Source organism: Haematobia irritans, chromosome 4 (assembly GCF_050003625.1).
Source record: "Haematobia irritans isolate KBUSLIRL chromosome 4, ASM5000362v1, whole genome shotgun sequence".
NCBI lineage: Eukaryota > Metazoa > Arthropoda > Insecta > Diptera > Muscidae > Haematobia > Haematobia irritans.
Genome location: NC_134400.1, coordinates 220,729,685 through 220,752,503, shown reverse-complemented (window position 1 = coordinate 220,752,503; position 22,819 = coordinate 220,729,685). Strand labels below are relative to the sequence as shown.

Genomic DNA, 22,819 nt, shown 5'->3' with positions numbered 1-22,819 from the left:
GACAGACAGACGGACATCGTTATATCGTCTTAGAATTTCTCCCTGATCAAGAATATATATACTTTATATAGTCGGAAATCGATATTTCGATGTGTTACAAACGGAATGACAAACTTATTATACCCCCGTCACCATTCTATGGTGGTGGGTATAAAAATAGAACAAACATTGAACCAAATGTTGATATAGCTTCCATATATGATATTTGTGTTACCAAATATTTACTAATTTAGCCCTAATTTCCCTTATATATGTACATTAACCGATATTATCCATACTTGACAAATGGTAACACCTTGAAAAACTTCCAAATTTGAACCATTTACATTTTCCAACTGATATTCTTCAATTGGATCACCATCTTTTCTTAAAAGGTTCATTGTGTTTCCAACCTATTACAACCGGCATCGGCAGATATACAAATTATTTAATTATTAGACTTTAATGCAACATTTTACAAATACGTGCACATTAAATTCTCTCGCAATCGGTTTTCAATATTTTCCCTTGCTTCTGTTTGGGTGAATTCATGGATGATATTTTTAACAGCTAATTCAGATAAATATCAAATCAATTTCATTGCATGGATATCTGTTTTATAAGGCTTACATCACCCCCCAAAGGCGTATGAGTAATCTTCATACTCTGTTACATTACTCATACCTACCATGGCACTTCGAATTTGAATACAAATACTACTAAGGTGCTTCTAACAAGCAATCAACATTGGATCATCAATTGTAAATCGGGCAATGAAGACATTTTAGTCCAAAATTATGAACATTTATATTAAAAAAATTCTAACTTTGCAATAAATCGAAACAAATGAAATATGAATCACCACCATCAATAATCATGGAATCAAAGTGGACTACAAATATTTGTGTATGTGCAATACTCCAACGTCATTTGAGATTGTGTGGGTTATAACTTTTCGTCTTGGCCTATAGTTGTAGGAATTTGTGTGTATGTGTAAGAAGACCACAATGCATGTATATCCTTATACATAAGTTGATATGTCTGCATGTACAAAGAGCAGCATAACGTTCAACTTTAATTCCTTTTCTTTTGTACTAAAGGGGCCAAACATCATGTGGCACACACAAATTTCCACAGCTAACTTAATGGCATTGCTCGTTTACCTACGAGTTTCATGCATAAGTACTCACAAATTGCCTGAATTTTAATGAATACACAGTGGGTGAATAACACCCCAGCAAAAAAAAATTGGGAGTTCTTCTAATGGCACCACTTTAAAAGCACTTCCAATAATTTCCTCCCAAAGATGTTCGATATTTTAACTATAGAGGAAGTTCTTTTAATTCAATTTCTTATAACTAGCCTTTTTCCTATTTCAATGGGTAATTTTAACTTTTTTGTTTCAAATAGCTTAAGAACAGAGTAAGAATTAATAAAATGGTAAAAAATATTTAAATTTTGTCGAAAAAAGGCATTATCCATTCTAGAAAAATAGCGAATTTGTGAAAATTTTTGAGGTCAAATGCTTGTCTGAAGAATGCATACAAAATCATAAAAAATTATATAAATTATTTATTATATAAATTATTTATTCAGCAAAATAAAGGGTGATACGGTCAAAATTTGGTCAATATAAACTTGACGTATTTCTTTCAATTTTGCATTTAAAAAACCTGAACACCCCTCTTTTTGAAGGTGTGTGTGTAGAATGTTGCTCCTATTTTGATTTTGGAATTCACTCTTCAGTTGTCAAAATGCCGTCCAAGCAAGAAGAGCAGCGTATCAAAATTTTGCTCGCGCATCGCGAAAATCCGAGCAACTCGCACGCAAAGCTGGCAAAATCGCTAAAAGTTGCCAAATCAACCGTTACAAATGTAATTAAAGTGTTTGGGGAACGTTTGGCGACAGCCAGGAAGTCTGGATCGGGGGGAAATCGAAAACCGGAAGCCGCTGAGAGGACAAAGAGAGTTGCCGGTAGTTTCAAGCGCAACCCTAACCTCTCTCTCCGAGATGCTGGGTGTATCGTCTACAACCGTGCATCGAGCCAAAAAACGAGCCGGACTATCGACTTACAAGAAGGTAGTGACTCCAAATCGCGATGATAAACAAAATACGACGGCCAAAGCGAGATACCGGAGGCTGTACACGACGATGCTGACGAAGTTTGACTGCGTGGTAATGGACGCCGAAACCTACGTCAAAGCCGACTACAAGCAGCTTCCGGGACAGGAGTTTTATACGGCAAAAGGAAGGGGAAAGGTAGCAGATATTTTCAAGCACATAAAACTGTCAAAGTTCGCAAAGAAATATCTGGTTTGGCAAGCCATCTGTACCTGTGGCTTGAAAAGCAGCATTTTCATAGCTTCCGGGACTGTCAACCAAGAAATTTACGTGAAAGAGTGTTTGAATAAACGTCTGCTGCCTTCCTGAAGAAACACGGTTGTTCCGTACTGTTTTGGCCGGATTTGGCATCTTGCCATTACGGTAAAAAGGCCATGGAGTGGTACGCCACCAACAACGTGCAGGTGGTTCCCAAGGACAAGAACCCTCCCAACACACCAGAGCTCCGCCCAATTGAGAAATACTGGGCTATTGTCAAGCGGAACCTAAAGAAGACCAAAAAAACTGCTAAGGACGAGCAGCAGTTCAAGGCAAACTGGCTTTCTGCGGCGAAGAAGGTGGACAAGGTGGACAAGGTGGCTGTACAAAATCTGATGGCAGGTGTCAACCGTGAGGCCCGGCAATTCGGATTTGGAAAAGCGAAAGCCTAACTGAATATTTTTCCTGAATTTTATACTAATTGAACTTGAAAAAGAAATTTAATTTGATTTTTTAAATAAACGATTTCACCGATTTACACGCGTTTTCCCTTGACCAAATTTTGACCGTATCACCCTTTATCGCAATTTTTTTTAATTCACATTCAAAACACTGAACTCGAATCACACCTTAAGAGTAATGCAAATTCAGTGCAACGGCTGTTGAAATGGTGGCCATCCGTCCTATGACAAGCCCATGTTAAATTCAACACATCTGCGCCAATTTTGCACCACTTCCGGTTCCAAAAAGAACATTTTCACTGCTTTTTTGGCAACACTTTTTTTGCTGGGACGTAAAACAACAACAAAACTATTGTCCGAATCACCAAAAATTGTTATCCTTAAAATAAATTTTTGCCTAAATTAAGATTGACAACCATTATATTTTTATCGCAAAAAAAACTGTTTTCAGCTCAAAACCCGAACAAAGTACCCACCTTAATGCAGAAGACGTATTTCCCTGATACAGCGAAATTTCGCTTGACCATACGATTAAAATTTGGAAAAGGCGACTTTTAAAGTTTCGAATGTTTTGAAAAAGTCTACTTTTTCAAAATTTGAGAATGTCGACTATTCGATTTTGTATGAAATATGAGGAACTGGACTCTTGGACTTCCTGAAAAGTTGACTTTCCCCAAATTTGGAAATATCGAACATTTGTGAAACTTATGTTTTCGAATTTCTTAAATATTGGAAACGTCTACTTTCCACCTTTTGACTATTTCAAAATTTAGAATAGTCGACGTTTTAAGTTTTCGGCAATTTGAACATATGGAAAAGTCGAGTGGACTTTTTCAAAAACAAGGAAAGTCGACTTTTCGTTTTTTTTTTTTTTTTTTTAATTTGGAAATTTCGATTTGTTGAGAATGACCTCTTTTTAAAATTTTTGAAAATTGCAAAAGTAGGGTTTCAAAGTTGTCGACTTATAGAAATATCGAGTTTTCGATCTTTTTAAAATTTGAGACAGTCATTGAAAATTTAGAAATATAAACTTTACGACTTTTTTACTTGTAATCGGCGGTTAAACAATAAATACAAAGTTAGGTTAGGTGGCAGCCCGATATTTCAGGCTCACTTAGACTATTCAGCCCATTGTGATACCATTGTGATGAACTTCTCTCTTATCACTGAATGCTGACCGATTCTATGTTTAGCTCAATGACAAGGAACCTCCAGCATTACTGAGAGGGTATAATCCCCGGCTGAAAATTTTTTTGGTGTTCGGTCGAAACTGGGGTTGAACCCACGACCCTATGTATCCAAGGTGGGCATGCTCACCATTGCACCACGGTGGCTCCTAAATACCATAATCACTGATTAAACAATTTTTCATTTTATAGGGTCCAGTCCATTTCCATACAACAGGACTTATCAAAGGGATTCTAAAACTTAACACTCCATACGAGAATTTCGTTATTATCTTTCCGTAGTCACATCCACATTCAAGAAACAGACACATCCAAGTTTTAATCTAAAAATTAGAGGAACATTTTGAGTAACGCATTGCAATAGTCCATGCAACTGCTTGCCTTTTTACCACTTTTTCACACAATTCACTTCGACACTACCCCACTGTGTGGGTGGTGGTGGGAAGGCGCCATGAATGGTTGAGTTTAAATTGCAATCGCTCGTCCGCCCATTCAACCAAAAGGGGCAATAACAACCAAGTCAAGTTGACTCACTCGTATGGAAATGGACTTTCTTTCTGGCATGCCAGCAAATGCGTTTCAAGTGGTGATTTACATTGAGGGGTTGATTTTCAATGTAACCGAAGGGGGTATTTTTTTGGCAATAAAGCTATCATAATTATTTGGCGCCAACTTTGTCGTTACCATGTCCAGAGACATACGCTGAACCACCCAAATCCCAACCCCATTATTGTTGCTATGCTTTGATATGGTTACACTTTTGAATCCACCACTATTTTTTAATTTTTAACAACAGAATAAGCGACTTTTCTTTCGTATTTTCTATTTAATTTTATTAGCTACATTTATACATTGTTATATTCTGCTTGTTCTTCTATTCCGATTTGTTTTTGTTTTGCATGTAACAATTTTTAGTTTTGGCCTTGCTAAGAGTGTTTGTTTGGTTTTTGTGAATGCGTTGTTTTTTTTGTCTTATGAATGTTTTTGGGTGACAAACACCGCGTTTTCAAATTTTCACCATATCGCCCACACACATTTTTTTTTGCTTTGTGCATACGCACTGATGTACCATTCTCAACCCCGAGAGAAGAAAATGTGTCTGAGTGACACACTCTCGTATTGGCTTAGTTGATTGCCAACACATACACATTGGCACTTACACATCACATGTACTTCCTTCCTTCCATGAAGTTCAGGTTCATGTGTACAGGCTGGTAAAAAAAGACAAACAAACTAAATCACTGACTGTGACAGCCCAGATTTCTTCTCATGTTTTTTTTTTTTGTTTTGTTCTTGTTGTGGTATGCTGCTGCTCAATTAATTGCCAAACTTTTCTTTTATTCCGAGATGCGTTGCTATTGATTTTTTCATCATTTTCACTATTTCATTACACTTATAAATAATATATTTATGTTATATACAAATATTTGTTTATGTAATTCACTTTAATGGCAGCATATTTAATTATTTTCTAATGCGTTTCTTTTTTTTTCGATTATTATGTTTTGTGTGTGTTTCCTTTTGTTTCTTCCTTGGTCGGTCGGTCACTGTGCTATCAGCAATCACACACTATGTTGTATTTTGTCGTTTCGTTTCGTTTCGTTCGTTAGCCCGTGTTTTCCCATTGAAGAATTTTCCGCAACTATTTTGTCATCGTGCCGCAAAACGACAACGAACCCCAATTTTCGGTCCTTCGTTTGTTTTGTTTGTTTTGCTAATGAATAGCATAGAACCGAAAACCGATTACGAATTTCAATGGAGAAGAATATACCGTTAAAAGTACATACATTCTTGTGAAGCAAGGGTTGTATTTTTATCATGTAGTGGGGATTTTAATCATGTTGTTATGTTTATCTAAGTATTGCGTTCAACATTTCTATTCCATAAAGGCCACAAGTAGAAAACAAAAATTCAAACACAAAATAAAAATAAAAGATACGGATTTTCTTGGCAAAAATCTTTACTACAACAAAGTGAAACGTCCAGGGAACTGAAGTCAATTTAATTCTATTTTAGTTCGCATTATCGCGCTAAAAAAGTAGATTTCACGGTTATTTTTGTTTAACAATTAATTTTAAAGAAACCCCGCCAAAATTTTTTGAATTTGACGGCGCTTCTGAGAATCTACACCACATCGAAAACAATCGTATACGACATCCAAAACTAGTCGGAAAGGCGCCGTCTCTATTGAGAAGTTGTACCACGCCAAGTTACTACAAAAAAGTATCGCATGAGTGCAATTATTAGGTGCCTTTTTTAATAAATTTAGAACGACGCCAATAAGAGCCCATTCAAACTATCAGAAAAAGTGAATCTTGGGGTATGCAGTTGAAAAAGAATCATTGTGGTCAAGTAAACACGATTGTTTAGATGTTTATTAATTTGATTAAACATTTATAAATGCTTATAAATATTACATCTGTACGACTATCACATCACGATTAGCATAATTTGTTTGCATTAATAAAAGAATGATGTTGAGTTACAACCCTGCCAACATTTTTTGAATTTGGGGGCGCTTCTGAGAATCCCCACTACGTCGAAAACAGTCGTATACGATATCCAAAACTCCTCGGAAAAGCACCGTCACTATTGAGAAGTTGTACCACGCCAAGTTACTACAAAAAAGTATCGCATGAGTGCAATTATTAGGTGCCCTTCTGGATACATTTAGAAGGACGTCAATAAGAGCCCCTTCAAACAATCAGACAAAGTGCATTTTAAGATAGTTGTAAAAGAATCATTGTGGTCAAGTAAAACACGATTGTTTAGATGTTTATTAATTTTATTAAACATTTATAAATTCTCATAAATATAACATTTATACGACTATCACATCGCATTTAACATATTTTTATGCATTAATAAAAGATTGATGTTGAGTTACAAGTTTCAAGTTACATGTTGTAGCGTCTATCAGCCAGTGCTTTTATTTCCAATGGAGGCAGTGTGTCGTATACGATATCCAAAACTCCTCGGAAAAGCACCGTCACTATTGAGAAGTTGTACCACGCCAAGTTACTACAAAAAAGTATCGCATGAGTGCAATTATTAGGTGCCCTTCTGGATACATTTAGAAGGACGCCAATAAGAGCCCCTTCAAACAATCAGACAAAGTGCATTTTAAGATAGTTGTAAAAGAATCATTGTGGTCAAGTAAAACACGATTGTTTAGATGTTTATTAATTTTATTAAACATTTATAAATTCTCATAAATATAACATTTATACGACTATCACATCGCATTTAACATATTTTTATGCATTAATAAAAGATTGATGTTGAGTTACAAGTTTCAAGTTACATGTTGTAGCGTCTATCAGCCAGTGCTTTTATTTCCAATGGAGGCAGTGTGTCTGGAAAAATATTTGAAAAACTATCACATTATTCCATTTGGAAAGACAAAAATTGTTCACCGATATACCTTTCACAATTTTAAGCGAAATAACTATGTTTTCAGCACTTCATTATCATTTTTGTTTAAATAAATTATAAGAAGCTAGTTGTGCTTGGTGTTTCACAAAATATAAAATTGCTCTTGTAACAATAGTGATGGCAAAATACTTTCATGCGAATAGTGATGGCAAAATACTATCACAGTTGGCGATTGTTGCAGTGTCACTTACGAGTCTGTGGTAGCGATGAGGATGAAATGGAACTTTGAAATGCTGGCAGGGAAGTTGCAAGTTACATGTTGCAGCGTCTATCAGCCAGTATGTTAATTCTCTATGGGGAGCGTGTCAGGAAAAATATCACCAATATACCTTTCACAATTTTAAGCTTAATAACTATGTTTTCAGCCCTTCATTTTCGTTTTTATTTAAATATATTATAAGAAGCTGGTTGCACTTGATGTTTCACAAAATATAAAATGGCTCTTGTAACAATAGTGATGGCAAAATACTTTCATGTACATTTCATACTTTTTCATACGCTTCCCCCATCACAGTTGGCGATTGTTGCAGTGTCACTTACGAGTCTGTGGTAGCGATGAGGATGAAATGGAACTTTGAAATGCTGGCAGGGAAATAAGCTTTCTCAATTGTTGCTATGTATTACTAAGTACTAAGTTCGATTTCAAGGAGGGTATTAGTTCAAGTTTAGCCACTAAAATCAAAAGTAAATTTAAATGAATAATTAATCTGTAAATGCAGATTAAAATATTTTGGCAAATTTTATTATTACTTGATTGGGAATAATCCAATGTAACAATTAAAACTTTTTACTTCAAAGGTCAGTATTAAGTTGGCATTATCGCGCTTAGAATTAGAAATTTCGTACGAAAAAATAGACAGACATAATATTTCGCACAAATAAGCTAACAACCCTTTGTTTGCTACCCCATTAACTGTGATAAACACTGATATTCGTTTATTCACAAAATATCAAAATGGCTCTTCTAACAAGTGATGGCAAAACTCGTAATTTGTCAACTTTTTTGTGAAAGCATCTTGGCAACCGTAAAGAAAAGCGATGACAACATTTGTTACAGAGGTATCGAAAGCGATTTTCGATTGTAGCCCTAAACTTAAAGTTTGCAATCACAATTAAAATGCGCTCCAATAAATTTGACATGCCATTTGACAATAAATATTTGACTCATTTCTAAACTTGAACTTGGTGTGGAGAAGGCGTGCGGCATATCGGATTTTTTCTTGTCGGAAAATTTTATTATATTGAATAAAAAAGAATAATTATAAAAGAAAACTTATAATTAGGAGAAAGTGATTGCTGTATAATGGCCGCACAAACTGTTTTGTTTGATTTCACAGTGGATGCCGATAAAACTGGCGATCCAAAAGAGAGGCAAGAAATTGCAAAATTGTTACGTCTAGAATTGGAGCATATATTTCCTCAAATATCTGTGGAATATCAAATGGATGTCGTTGATGGTTACTTCGCAGTGCTATCTGAGAACAAGGAAACCATTATAACCGTTAGAATTTATGGTCAAGGTCTTGTTACCATAAATGTGGAATATTACTTGGAGCAAGGAAAGGAGCAGCTAATGTCCTTTGATGTAAGAAATTGTTTTTTTTTTTTTTTTGTTTACGATACTTATACATTTTTTATTCTATTTTTATTTATTCAATTAATTTATTTTATAAATATGCACGTAATTTTTTAATTTTTCTGACTTTAATATCAAAATCAATACATTCATCATCTATCTATTCTTTTGCATTGCTGTCTGGTTTCCTTTTTCTGGTTGGTCGTTTTCCTTTTTTTTTTGCTATTGGCTTGGCCTTCAATCAGCCTTCCCCTTGTGTGTTGTGGGGGGTCAGTCTTTCGCACACACAGCCTTAGAAGAGGTGTCATACATTTGAGTTGGAGGGGTGGTTGAGGTCTAACACTGTAAAACATTACAGTATAAACCAACATAGCCATCACCATTTAGTTGTAATGTTACTTACCGTCAGCATTGAATTGTAGACTTTTTCTTTAGTATTTTTCCCATTTGCCGGTCATTGATTTTATTCTGGGGTGGGATTAGTGAGGAGATATATGAATTGGCCTTGCAGTTTGTTTGTCATTGTATTTGTTAACTTGGCCAAGGTCAATACAAGAAGGAAACTGTTGCAAACACTAAACAAAACTGATGTATATTCTATTGTAACTGCATTAATTTCGCGATATGCTAAACCAAAAGTGTTTCAGACATATGGACAAGTCGACTTAGAACATTGCAAAATATAGGTGTCGAAGTGTTATAAAGATTATCATTTTTGAAGGTCAATATTGAATTTACGCATTGAGGGGTTCATCCAGATTTGTTGACTTTGATTAGTAGTTTCTTCGCTGTGAAACCATATTATTGTTGTGCTAAACAACCTCGTTTACAAGATAAAATGTTCATACAAAAAATCTAGGAGAATGTGCAAGTCAATCTTGTAGGCATAATTTTCATATCTCATTATTGTTAGTGATATTTTTGAGTGTATTAAAGTATTTCCAAGTGTTTTCATCGTGGTGTGAAAAGTCTTTCAAACTCAGTTATAAAAAAAGAGATCCCTTGTCATTGAGCTAACCATGAAATCGGGAAGAACTTTGGCAATGATATCAACACTGTGGTATCATAATTAGAGTGATCAAATAAATTGTTTTGTTTTCAATCGACTTTTTTCAGTTTTAAAAAGGGTGCTATTTTCCTAAACATTATTTTTAATTCGTATGTGCGTTGCATTTATTTGGACGTATGTTTGTATCAGTATATTACTACATTGAAACATCTGAAAGGTGGACCCCCGAGCGCCTATATTTTGTCCACATTTGGGAGGTGTCCAGTTATGAGAGGTTAATTTTGATGTGTTAGTATAGCAAACGTCCCGTGACAATTGTCCACATTTGTGAGGTGTCCGGTTATCAGAGTATCCAATTTTAAGAGGTTTCACTGTATATCCGGGTATAGCCTTCTAAAAAAAGAAAACATCATCTACAGTTTTCCAATTGCAATTTTAATTGAATTTTAAAATTCAATTAACATCAATCAGTTCCCTTACAATACGTATTTTTTTATACCCTCCATCATAGGATGGGGGGTATATTAACATTGTCATTCCGTTTGTAACACATCGAAATATTGCTCTAAGACCCCATAAAGTATATATATTCTGGGTCGTGGTGAAATTCTGAGTCGATCTAAGCATGTCCGTCCGTCGAAACAAGCTATCGACTTGAAACTTGGCACAAGTAGTTGTTACTGATGTAGGTCGGATGGTATTGCAAATGGGCCATATCGGACCACTTTTACGTATAGCCCCCATATAAACCGACGCTCAGATTTGGTGAAATTTGGTACATGGTGTTAGTATATCGTCTCTAACAACCATGCAAAAATTGTTCCATATCGGTCCATAATTATATATAGCCCCCATATAAACCGATCCCCAGATTTGGTTTGCGGAGCCTCTAAGAAAAGCAAAATTCATCCGCTCCGGCTGAAATTTGGTACATGGTGTTAGTATATTGTCTCTAACAACCATGCAAAAATTGTTCCATATCGGTCCATAATTATATATGGCCCCCATATAAACCGATCCCCAGATTTGGCTTGCGGATCCTCTAAGAGAAGCAAATTTCATCCGATTCGGCTGAAATTTGGTACATGGTGTTAGTATATGGTTTCTAACAACCCTGCAAAAATTGGTCCACATCGGTCTATAATTATATATAGCCCCGATATAAACCGATCCCCATATTTGACCTCCGGAGCCTCATTGATGAGCAAAATTCATCCGATTCGGTTGATATTTGGTACGTGGTGTTAGTATATGGTTTCTAACAACCATGAACCGATCCCTAGATTTGACCTCTGGAGCTCTTGGAGGAGCAAAATTCATCCGATCCGGTTGAAATTTGGTACGTGGTGATATTTGGTACATTGCGCAAGTATATGACCGCTAACAACCATGCCAAAATTGGTCCATATCGATCTATAGTTATATATAGCCGATCCCCAAAAATAATCTACCAAAATTTTATTTCTATAGAATATTTTGTCAAAATTTTATTTCTATAGAAAGTTTTGTCAAAATTTTACTTCTATAGGATATTTTGTCAAAATTTTATTACTATAAAAATTTTTTTAAATATTTTATTTCTACAGAAAGGTTTGTCAAAATTTGATTGGTATAGAAAATTTTGTCAAAATTTTATTTCTATAGAAAATTTTGTCACATTGAATTATATACGTATTTAATCGGCCTTTTTTGTTTAATATATACCCCGTATGGACTAACTTACAATTGAGAAGACGGTGTAAAAAAGTTTTAAGATACCTTGTCATCGGCAAGTGTTACAGCAACCCAAGTAATTCGATTGTGGATGACAGTCTTTAGTACAAGTTTCTATGCAATCCATGGTGAAGGGTACATAAGATTCGGCGTGGCCGAACTTATGGCCGTATATACTTGTTTTTTTTTTTATAATTAGCCGTCTTGAAACCGATACCAAATAAATTAATTCCTTTTTTCATAAAATAAATTCATTCAATGCTTGTTTAAATGTTCTTTCACAGATCCATTTTTCATATTTCCCAATTATTTATCTATTTAAAGGATACGGGGACCTACTTTTTGCCGAGTCTGAATAGCATTTTTCCAATTCCATTTTTTAGAAAGGGAATGTCGATAATGTCATTAAAAATATTACCAACCTTCACATTAAGCTGTAATACTGTGATATGATGATGTTAATACTTTGCTAGAATTTATATTACGAAAAAATTAACAACAGTTCAACTTTCCCTTTTTCTATTTCGGCAAACAGTACTAACAATGAAAAAAGACATAATAAAATTTCACTTTTACATTTGCGAAAAGACGAACTGGCCCTAAAGAAAAATGAGCTAAAAATAAATGTATTCCCCCCAAAAAAGATTAAGCATAACAACAGATACCCAAGACATGTGCTAGCCTAATAGTAAAAATTTTCCTCTTCTTTCCTCTATAATGTCAAGCGTAAACATATCTCAGAAATAAACACTTGCCACAAAATTTTCCTATATTTCTGCTATTGTAGAGTGGATCGAAAAATATGTGCTCTACACCATATATCAATAAGATCGCTGTTCGCATGATAGATATCACAAATTTGTCAGTCCTATGTGACACTTAAATAAACACGAATGCTTTTAAAATTGAAAAAATAAACTATAATTGCAATGAAAATTGCAGTCATGATAACATAAGGAGGTAGATAAAAATATAGAGACAATAGTAACCATATTTACAAATCTCTTTATTGGCCATTAGGTCTTATTTTCAAATTTATGGTAAACCAGAGGACAATTTATATTTTTGGGAAACAAAATCGAGAGATTGGGCCATATGAATATTATAATAACAATGGATCGATATAAACCATATATGGCGTAACCCTGTATTTATCCGAAATAGCATTAAATTACAAATTTCAGGCATGTTTACAGATATGGGATGATGAATTCGTGTGCCATTTTTTCCACTTGGGAACATAGGGCATTTACATTCTCTACTATTGAGACTTATTCAGTACTTTTAGTTCCATACAGATCTTCGCCACGTGTTTCTGGGCCATCCTGGGCATCGGCTTCCTTGGTGGTTCCAATCGAGCACAGTTCTTGGAAAGCTGCTGGGATATTTGTGTAGTTTGTATCCTATCCACTTCAATTTTCGTCTGCTTATCTGTCTTCTTATGGGTTTTTCGTTTGTTCTATTCCATAATTCCGAAATTGAAATTTTATTTGGCCAAAAGTTGCTAATGATACCTAGGCATCTGTTGATAAGCACTTGCAGTTTCTGTGTTGTGGTTGAAGAGCGCCAGGTTTCACTCTCATAGAGAAGAATAGATTCAACGCATTATTTTCGTTCTAAGCGACAATATTTTGACCTCCATGTTTTGTTTAAGCGACCAAATGCTGATTTGGCTTTGCTCACATCCTCTTCTACACCTCGAACACAGTCCACATAACATCTCAAGTAGCAAAATGATTTTATATATTGTAGAGGCCCGTTTTTAATTTTGAGCCAATGGCCGAGTGTATAATTTATTCGTATTGCATGCATCGTTTTTGTATTAATTTCGAGATCGACCTATTGGGCGAGAACGAAGAGCTCGTTGAGTTCTTACCAAAGTTAGAAGTAACAAAAATGCAACATTGTCTCTTTTATTGACTTTTTCAAATTTTTAATAAACGCTTTTACAAATTTTATGTTTTCGACATAACAAAATGTTACTTTTGTTATTATGGCGAAAATCATAAATTTGGTGAAACATCTTTATCAACTGCGAACCATGCAATAAAGGATAAAATAAAAAAATCCTTAGAAAACTCGAAACCAAAGTTCAAAATGCTTAGTTTTTAAGATGTACATTCGAATATCACTAATCGTCGATTCTGACGACTACAAAAAGGTATTTAGTCGAAATAACCAACGTTTCGATATTGGAAATCTTCAAAGGTCCATATATAGAAAATAAAAAATAGGATTTGTCATTTCGAATCTGGACAAAAAAAATCATTGGTCAAAAAGACGATTATAATTTTTGTAGTCCTAGATGTTTTTATTCAATATATGGATTCTTTGCAGATATTTTGATAAAGATCCATATGCGGGTTTGTGGTGCTTAATACTTATTGGATTCGACAATACGAATTGTATTGAGCAATAAAAATTCGTCTTTTCCGAAATTTGGAAAAGTTGACTTTTCGTGTTTTAAATTTTGAAAATGGTTTTGCTATCTTTGACTCTTTCTTTAAAACGCGATAAGCTGATTTTCGTCTACTTATGCCTTGTTCCTGTAAATCGTAGGAAAACCCATTCGGAAGAAAATCAATTATGTACTCAAATTCGAATAAATTGGATTTTTTCTATTCTTGAAAGTTTGTTTCGGTTCTAAAATGTTTTTTTTTTTTTACTTAAGAATTTATTTATTTATTTATTTCGTCTAGGGAAAATATTCCTTACAGACTAATGCAATTCATTCAAATTTGAATTGTTTTCCATGTTTCTTGGCACATACTGTATAAGTTCGACTACTACTCGATATAAAAATATGAAGAACATTGTCTTTCGAAATGAAATGACCAGAACCAAATATCTTTCGCTTCATATATATATGTGTTATGGTTATGTGTCGTATGAGCATGTTTTCCTCAAATATGCTGTGAAGCATGGATTTTTTTTGCTTAATGTATTAAAATAGGAACTGTGTTTTGAAACAGTTCTTGTTGGATTCACAATTGGTTTCGTTTAACCCTATGATAAAGTATAATGAACTTTTGGTTCCTAGTTTGCATTTGTGCAATATTCATTCACACATCAACTATATGCATTCTTATTATTAAAATATTATTAATAAACTGCATAATGAAAACACTTTCGATTGTATTGTATGTTTTCCTCAAACAAACAAAACAATAATAATGCAATAAAATAATGCAACACAAGTGCTATGAGAAAAAGTCTTTGTTCTTATATATCATCGATTTATATTGTTTGTTAATGCCATTTGTTTTAGTTTATTTATGCTGCTTTCATTCATTTGTTTTGAAACAGTTCTTGATTGTTTGATTTTTCTACATAATTATTTGCTCTTTTTGAATCTACTACAGAAGTCTATTACGTTTGTACATAAAATATAAATGTATGTGTGTCTCAAATGTATTACAGACCATGCGAGCTTTGGAATTAATATTACAACAAAAATTAAATTCTGATAATTCCAAATATTTGCCGCCTATTAAACGTGGTGGATACATTGATATTTACATGACAACCTCAGGTTAGCATAGTTATATAAAATAAATTTTGTTAAAAAAAAAATATAAGAAAAATTGTGAATCAACATTTTTCTATTCTATTCATCATTTTCCATTATTCAAGCAAAGAAACAATTTCAATTTTATATAGATACCACATATTTGCCAAAAAAAAAAAAAACATTTAAGGAATAAGAATTTATTTTTTCCCCATTTTCCAATCAAGCCTATTTCTTGTATCTATCTACTGTATGTAACTTTACCTTTGTTGCTGTTTTATCGCTAGTTTTCCATATAACAACTTTTTAACAGATCAATTGGTCAAGCAATCCCTCTCATCATTGATCGTTGTTAGTAGTAGTAGAAAACTTGTAAAGAGGTTTTCCTATACATTTTTTAAAGTGAGAAATTCTCTTTTCGAGTTTATCAAATAGAAAAAAGCTTTGCCAAAAAAATGCATGTTTTTGTTCCAAACGAAGCTAGTTTGGCTAATGTTTTCACCCGACTTTCATGATGTTCACACCAGCAGACCCTAACTAGAGAGTTCAATATTTAGCTCTGTTGCATTTGTATATTTTTTTTAAATACTCATTTTTTCTCATTTAGTATATTCCCTGATTTGTATAAAATTATTTATTTTTGATTTATATATATATTTATGAAGTATATACTTTTTTATTTTTAAATAAATTTTTAAAATTGAAATTCTATCCTTTTTTATTCTCGCTGTTGTTCTCACCATCAATCAACCAAAAATCATTATTGTTGCCACTTTCGAATCGAAATCAATAATAAAAAAAATATATAAATATATACCACCACCACCACCTCAACCACCACTACTATTTGATTTGAAACATTTTCAATATTCATCGATCGATATCTCAAACACCACCAACCAAAGACATCAAAACGTCTTGAAAATAACATTGCCAAGCAATTGAAAGTCTATTCTGGACAAGTATTGCCTCCACTCAAACGTGGCGACGTTGCTAGATATTTTCCATCTTCAGGTAATGAAAACATGTTTGTTTGTGTTTTTTATTATTTACTCCGTACTCTCTTTTATTGTAATTTCCATTATTATTTCATATAACAAATATTTTGTATTTTTCTTTTATATAGCAATTTGTAACTAATGTATATCTAACTATATAATTGCTCTTAACCTGTTTCCACATATATCATTAGTAACTGATACCATTATTTTAAACGTTGTCCCCTTTGTTTTTTGTGTTTTAATCATTTATATCCCTTTTGCTATATGGAACGAACCAGTTTATGTATGTGTGTTGTTAATATATTGCGACTTGTTTTTGCCCAAAAAAATTCATTAAATAATTTATCTATTACTCAAAATAGTTAAAATAAACTTTAAACTTACCATTTATATAGGTATGTAACAATTGAAATTATTTCGATTTGTTGTTCACTAGACCCTGAAAGACAAAAATATAACAGCAGACTTTGACCGTAGTTTTTAGCAGACTTTTTCTCTGAGAGTATTTATTCCATACGCATCTCTGATGCCTAACCATCGAGTCGACTTGCGTTTTTGTGCTCTTTGAAGGGGGTTCATTGTGTATAGTTCAATCGCATGAGTGGACTTCGTAGTAAAATGATACAAACCTGTCAAATCTCAAACAAAAATCTGGGTTTATTTCACCATTTCCAAATACTACTCCTAATGATCGTGTTTTTAATTAAAATTTAATTGATTTTTCAACCGAGTAATGTGATGTGCCCATTCAAATCATATTTTAAGAGAGCTTGCTATTCCATATAATGATGATGAAATGTCGTAATCAAGTCAAGCTTTTAATTCGACGATATTCTTCCCCTTCAAAAACCAATAGTCAGTTTCAAGGTATCGTCCGTTTCGAACAAATATAACCATTTACTATATAGCCTCTCCATTTTTAATTGTTCCTAGTCAAATTGTGGAAAAAATAAATCTATTGTAATATTTTAAATTTTATTTTTTCGTAAATCCAGCATATTTCTAAAACTCTTACACCCGAAGAACTGCTTTAGTAGCCACAGCATAAAATCTATTAAAACAGCAAAAACAATTGTTTTTAAGCTCGATTACTCGCAGGGTTTGGCTGAAACAAATTGATCTGATAAACTAGGGCTATCGTAGCACAATAATATCTATATATTAACCCTCTTGATACGTTAGCGTCATTTGATGAACCAAATCGTAATAACATGACCGCTTTTATTACTGTTGGAATATATATAAAATTTCATACCAAAAATGATTTGGGTCATCAAATGACTCCAACCCAGTAGGAGGGTTAAGAGCAGCGTTGCCAGAATTGTTTCACCAAAAACCGCTAGATTTGTCCAAAAAAACTAGCCAAAAAAAGCTAAAAAATTTTAAAAAATAGCTAGAAAAAAAGCTAAATTTAACAAACTTTAAGGCTTTATTTCACTTAAAATGCAAATTATTTTAATTGTGTTAATTTTAATTCCATTTCTGTGAGACTGTAAGAAAATCTATGTCATATTAGCTCTATTTGAGTACTCGATACATTTTGATTACTATCACAAATTTTTCGTCCTTCGTTCATATTTCCTAGTAAAAACATTTTTCCCAGTAAACTTGCAATTATCAGCTGGTTAATCATCAACAAGTCCAATGTGTGATATATTGCACAATGTCACATAGAACTGCATTAGAAAATATCAATATATTATATATTTTAACCGAATTAATCATAAATTCGTGAACGTGTGCAATTCTCCTAATTTTACCCAAGAGAATAAAACCCATTCTAACTGTCTTGCAAGTTTATACTGAATAACTTTTTTCGAAAACTTCCCATACAAACCTATTGTTGTCCAATTTTCGTAAATGTAAATCCATTCCATTTATAAATAGCAGATTTGTTTTGTTCCTATCACTACGAATTTTTTTATTTTATAGTTATTAAGAGAAATTCACAAATGCTATTATAACCAAAGTTCGCGTTCGTATTTTAAGGACATGAAATCTTTGGTCTAACGACAATATTTTTTCAGTATACAAAGCAATTCACATCTACTATTTTAATTTAGTAATATCATAATAACTTTGAAATATTATAATAACATAAAAAGAATAAACGAGTCAAATGCTAATATTCCTAATAATTTACTGACATTTTATATAAGGAATCTGTATGGTAATAGTAGATTTAAAGTTTACGATAACTTTTATGAATACGAGGAAAAAACTTTACAACAAGGTGTATTTGCTGCAAGGCTTAGATAAAATCGAAGTTTTATCCATATTGCAATAGGAACATCTCGAAAATAAAAAAGCCAAAAATAGCTAAAAGGGTCATGAAAAAAAGCCAGAAAAAAAGCTAAAATCTAAATGCACTTTTTCCCCGCTAAACGTCTTCAAAAAAAGCCAAATCTAGCGGGAAAAAAGCTAAATTGACAACGCTGGTTAAGAGTAAATTAATGCATAACAGCAAACAAAATTTAGCTTTTAAAATAATATATTAAAATTTGCTGTTTGAAAGAGATATTTTTCTATGAGCGTAGACTTCGCCTCCCCAGTCCTGGAATTTCTTTAAGTTTATAAATTGTAACAGCTCTTGATATTCTGTCTGAATATTTTATATTATTTAGTTTTTTTTTCTTTCAATTACATTTTTTTGGAATGTTTGATTGTTGCATGATATTAAAGATTTGGAATTTCTTGAAAAACATTAAACGTAATTTAAATTAATTTTAAATCTATCTTTTTTTTAAGTAATTGATTTTCTTACTTAATGGTTTTGTATGCATGCTTTCCATTGCTGTCTTATAATGCTACATTTCGATTTTGATATCGTATAGATTTGCCGTAATCAACTGCAACAGTCCTTTTGATGAAGGGCAGATTTATAAAAATTTTATGTGGATAAATGTGCAATAAAATTTTTAAAATGTGTTGGTATAATAAACAAAAAACGGAACTATTTTTTTTTCGAAGACACTCCAATCCATGTCTAACAGAACTGCATTTAACACTTAAACCCATTGACAACAGTCTTCATTGTCGTAACCATGTACAAAGTCGTCATCCTTTTCCCGCCCTTTCTACCATATATTATTATCTGGTCCTTGTAAACTATTTATCATTTCATTAGTGTAAATATTTCATAATTCACATAACATACATATATACCATGATCTCTACAAGTCCATCATAAAAATCTGTGATAAAATACTGCGCAACATTGAACAAACTCTATCTTAACAAAAAAAAAAATAAAACGTCATTTTTTATTTATTTCCTGATTGTAGATGAACGTATTATCGAGTACGATATTGATTCCTTGGTGTACGAGACTCGTTCGCCATTTCAAAAAATTCAAATTTTGCATTCGAAGACATTGGGAAATATGTTGATCTTGGACGAATTACAAAGTAAGTAAAACGAGAATAAGAATTTAAAAGTTTTGCGGCAAAGATATGGTTTACACAACGCCACAGTTACTTAATTTAAATTTGAAGATTCATCTTCCTCGTGGTCAATTTGTCATATACACCACCGGTTAGTAATATTTTTTTTTGTATGGGATAAGCTGTTTTATCGACACGATAAATAATAACAAGACATTGAGAAACCGACCCTAAGTCTTATTAACACCAAGCGAGAAATTAACAACAGCAGCGTCTCTAGTGGGGAATATTGGCGAAACTCAAGGAGCTACTTTAAAGCCCGAACGAGGTCAACTTAAGGATTATTACATCAGTTTGCCATGGATCCTACAATAACGACATCAATTAGGTACCCCCACAATGATTGACGCTCAATGCATTCGGTCCTTCAAATGTTAATTTTTCAAATATTAAAAATCGATTTTAATATTCTAATCGAATTTTAATGTTATCAAAAGCCAATTGGACTTATTCGCTATATCTTTGCTAAGTGTACTTCTTCCTGAAACATTTTAATGTCATTCATATTTCTTCGCCTTTTGATCATTTTTCTTATAAATCACTCTGTTTTATTCCCAGATATTGCTGAATCCGATTTGATTTACACAGAAACCTTAATGGGCCGTGGTATTGAAAACTACGAAGGCAAGGAAATTTGTATTTTAGGTGGTGGTGATGGTGCCCTTCTCTACGAACTATTAAAGGAAAAACCCAAATTTGTTGTTATGCTGGAAATCGATGAATTGGTAATGCAAGCTTGTAATAAATATTTGAATAGCATTTGCGGTGATGTTTTGGAGAAACGCAAAGGCGACAACTATGAGATTGTTGTGGGCGATTGTGTCGAATACATGAAAAAGTTTATAGCTGAAGGACGTAAATTCGACTATGTTTTTGGTGATTTGACCGATATTCCCATATCGGGTGCCCCTATTGGTGAATGCTGGGACTTTATACGCACAATTCTAGAGCATTCATTTAAAATTTTGAAACCCGATGGCAAATATTTGACTCATGGCAATGGTACCTCATGCTTGGAATCATTGGAATTGTTTGAAGAACAATTGGGCCTTTTGAAGCCGAAAGTAAAGTTCACCACTTCCAAAGCTTTTGTGCCATCGTTTATGGAAGAATGGCTTTTCTATCAAGTCTCCTTGGCTTGACGAGGTGAAGACAATGGAAATATGCAGCAAACCTTCAATAATTCACAAAACCCACAGCGTCGACTAAAATCAATAGAGAACAATAATATACCCATAGAGGCTTCCTTGCCCGGAGCAATAAGCATCTTGCCTATAATCCCCACATACACAAATTATTTTGGAACGTCGAAATTCAGGCGTTTTCTCTACCACTCCTCGATTTCTTAGTCACCTCCTGCTGATGAGGGGAACAAATGTTTTTTGTTCAAAAAGTATTTAGATTTATTATCGCCATTATTTAAATGTGAATCCCTTTATTTAAGGACGAATAATACCAAATATTTAAGATCAACTTGTAATTACTTTAAGTTAGCTTTTAGTTAACATGTGAGTTATTGAAAAAAAAACCCACACGAATATGCAGTCCAACTTTCATAACGCCTTCATCTCATATATTTCCACTCGACCTTCCCTATCCCAGCGACTTTCATTGTTTGCACCTTTACAAATTTTATGTTAAGCTAAAATTAAATGAAATGAAAAAATGCATTGTTGTAGAATATCTATTTAGTTCCTATAGTTTAAAACATTTTTTGTTTTCCCTCTGCAATGTAGGGGAGGAATATATTTCTATATATCGGTAGAACTGTACTTACATACCTAGTATATGAGATCATGTTAATATTTTTTTGATTCCTTTAATATTGTACCTTTTCGGCGAAATAATTCATAGAAATTATGTAAAGGAAAATGTGACAAGATTTGCTTTTAATTAACTTACCACATAAAATCATTTCTATTTAAGACATGTATTTGAAAAAACCAAAAAATATTAATAAAATAGTCGTACGCAAACAGAAGTGAAAAAAATTGGTATTTATATTCTCTCGAAGTCACCTTCTTTACCGGAGAACCATTTTCAAAGTGAAATAAAGTGATGGTGAAAATGAAATATCAACTCAGTACGCACCTTAACCGTGAGGAAATACAAATTTTCATATTGAAAATTTACTTCTAATGCCCGGTATGCAGCTGTTGAGAAAATTTTCGGTAGCAAAAATACCAATGCATTTCTTACTTCGTTTGAGGTACATACCAGGGGGCTAATCACGGAATTCGACATCAAGAACTTTTGATCGAAATCTAAATTTTTCGGATCACGGGAGTCGATATCGAGTTTTTTTGATCGACAATTTTTTCGATTGGTAAAGTGCAATCGTAAAACATGTTCACTTGTTTTTTATATTGTTTTCGCCATATAGGAATAGTAAATATATTAGTTTTAGTTCGAATTGTTGCTAATTTTTAGTAGATGTACATATAATGAACATATTTTGAATATTTAGGACTAATGCAACTCCAATAAAAGTTGAAACAAAAATTGGTCCCAGTCGAGTTCGGGAGCGAGCATCCTAGCTTGGCAAAGAACCATATATAAAGTGCACATGCTAGATCGATATCCAAGAGATTGTGATCAACTAATTGCCGTACCATTCCGTGAAAACATAACGCTTCTGGACCACCTTGTAAGAATAGTGAATGATGAAGGCAAACAATTTTAAGACGACAGACAATTGTAAAGCGATAAAATTGACATTGACATGCCACCAAAAATTATTTCCCAGCCGAAATCGTCCATTAAGCCTTTCTAACAGTGCGCGCCATTTCAAACCCATGTACTTACACCAATAACAATGTGCACTTTTATTCCTTATTTGTCGCCGAATTATTTTATATTCATCTTATCCTCCAATTAGGAAGGAATTCGGAGCAATGTAAAAAGAGATATGGGTCCATAAGATATAATGCAATATAATTTACTTTTTTTTGGATTTTGACCGCGTCGGTTAAATATGTAATACTCATATACCATACAATTTACTTTTTACTTTGAAATCTTCAAAAACATGTGTTTTTCTAAATTCTATTTTGTGCCGCTAACTTAATTTTGTCATTTCATTTTGTTCTGCTTCTTTTTTTGCTGTTGGCAATGCTAGAGAAATTTCAATTTCAATTTATTGAGACAATACAATAAGCCAAATGAGGCCAATAATAATAGTGTACTGC

The 22,819-nt window shown here is 33.2% G+C and overlaps 2 protein-coding genes and 1 long non-coding RNA gene across 7 annotated transcripts in view; 1 reads left to right on the top strand and 2 right to left on the bottom strand.

Moving 5' to 3' along the window:
- The window catches only part of INPP5E (Inositol-3-phosphate synthase), a 35,491-nt gene extending 29,908 nt beyond the window's left edge, over positions 1–5,583 (bottom strand). For all 3 annotated transcript variants that reach the window (XM_075304060.1, XM_075304062.1, XM_075304061.1), the window contains exon 1: positions 5,107–5,583. The gene's annotated coding sequence lies outside the window, so the exon portion shown is untranslated. The remainder of the gene's footprint in view (positions 1–5,106) is intronic.
- A 2,964-nt stretch (positions 5,584–8,547) lies between these two features.
- Sms (spermine synthase) lies at positions 8,548–21,622 on the top strand. 2 transcript variants are annotated; one of them, XM_075304030.1, is made up of 4 exons: positions 8,548–8,966; positions 15,100–15,211; positions 19,473–19,595; positions 20,190–21,622. In XM_075304030.1, the coding sequence occupies exons 1-4, from the start codon at positions 8,685–8,687 to the stop codon at positions 20,771–20,773; spliced, it is 1,101 nt and encodes a 366-aa protein (XP_075160145.1). In that variant the 5' UTR covers positions 8,548–8,684; the 3' UTR covers positions 20,774–21,622. The 2 variants fall into 2 exon arrangements, with proteins under 2 accessions (XP_075160145.1, XP_075160146.1); XM_075304031.1 differs by lacking the exon at positions 15,100–15,211 and adding an exon at positions 16,093–16,201 and having other exon boundaries at positions 8,549–8,966.
- Positions 9,005–12,263, bottom strand: LOC142233196 (uncharacterized). 2 transcript variants are annotated; one of them, XR_012721349.1, is made up of 3 exons: positions 12,102–12,263; positions 9,361–9,812; positions 9,005–9,299 (listed from the first exon to the last, which is right to left on the bottom strand). It is a non-coding gene; the product is annotated as an uncharacterized LOC142233196 (long non-coding RNA). The 2 variants fall into 2 exon arrangements; XR_012721348.1 differs by having other exon boundaries at positions 9,361–9,769; positions 12,102–12,262.
- Positions 21,623–22,819: the final 1,197 nt, after the last annotated feature.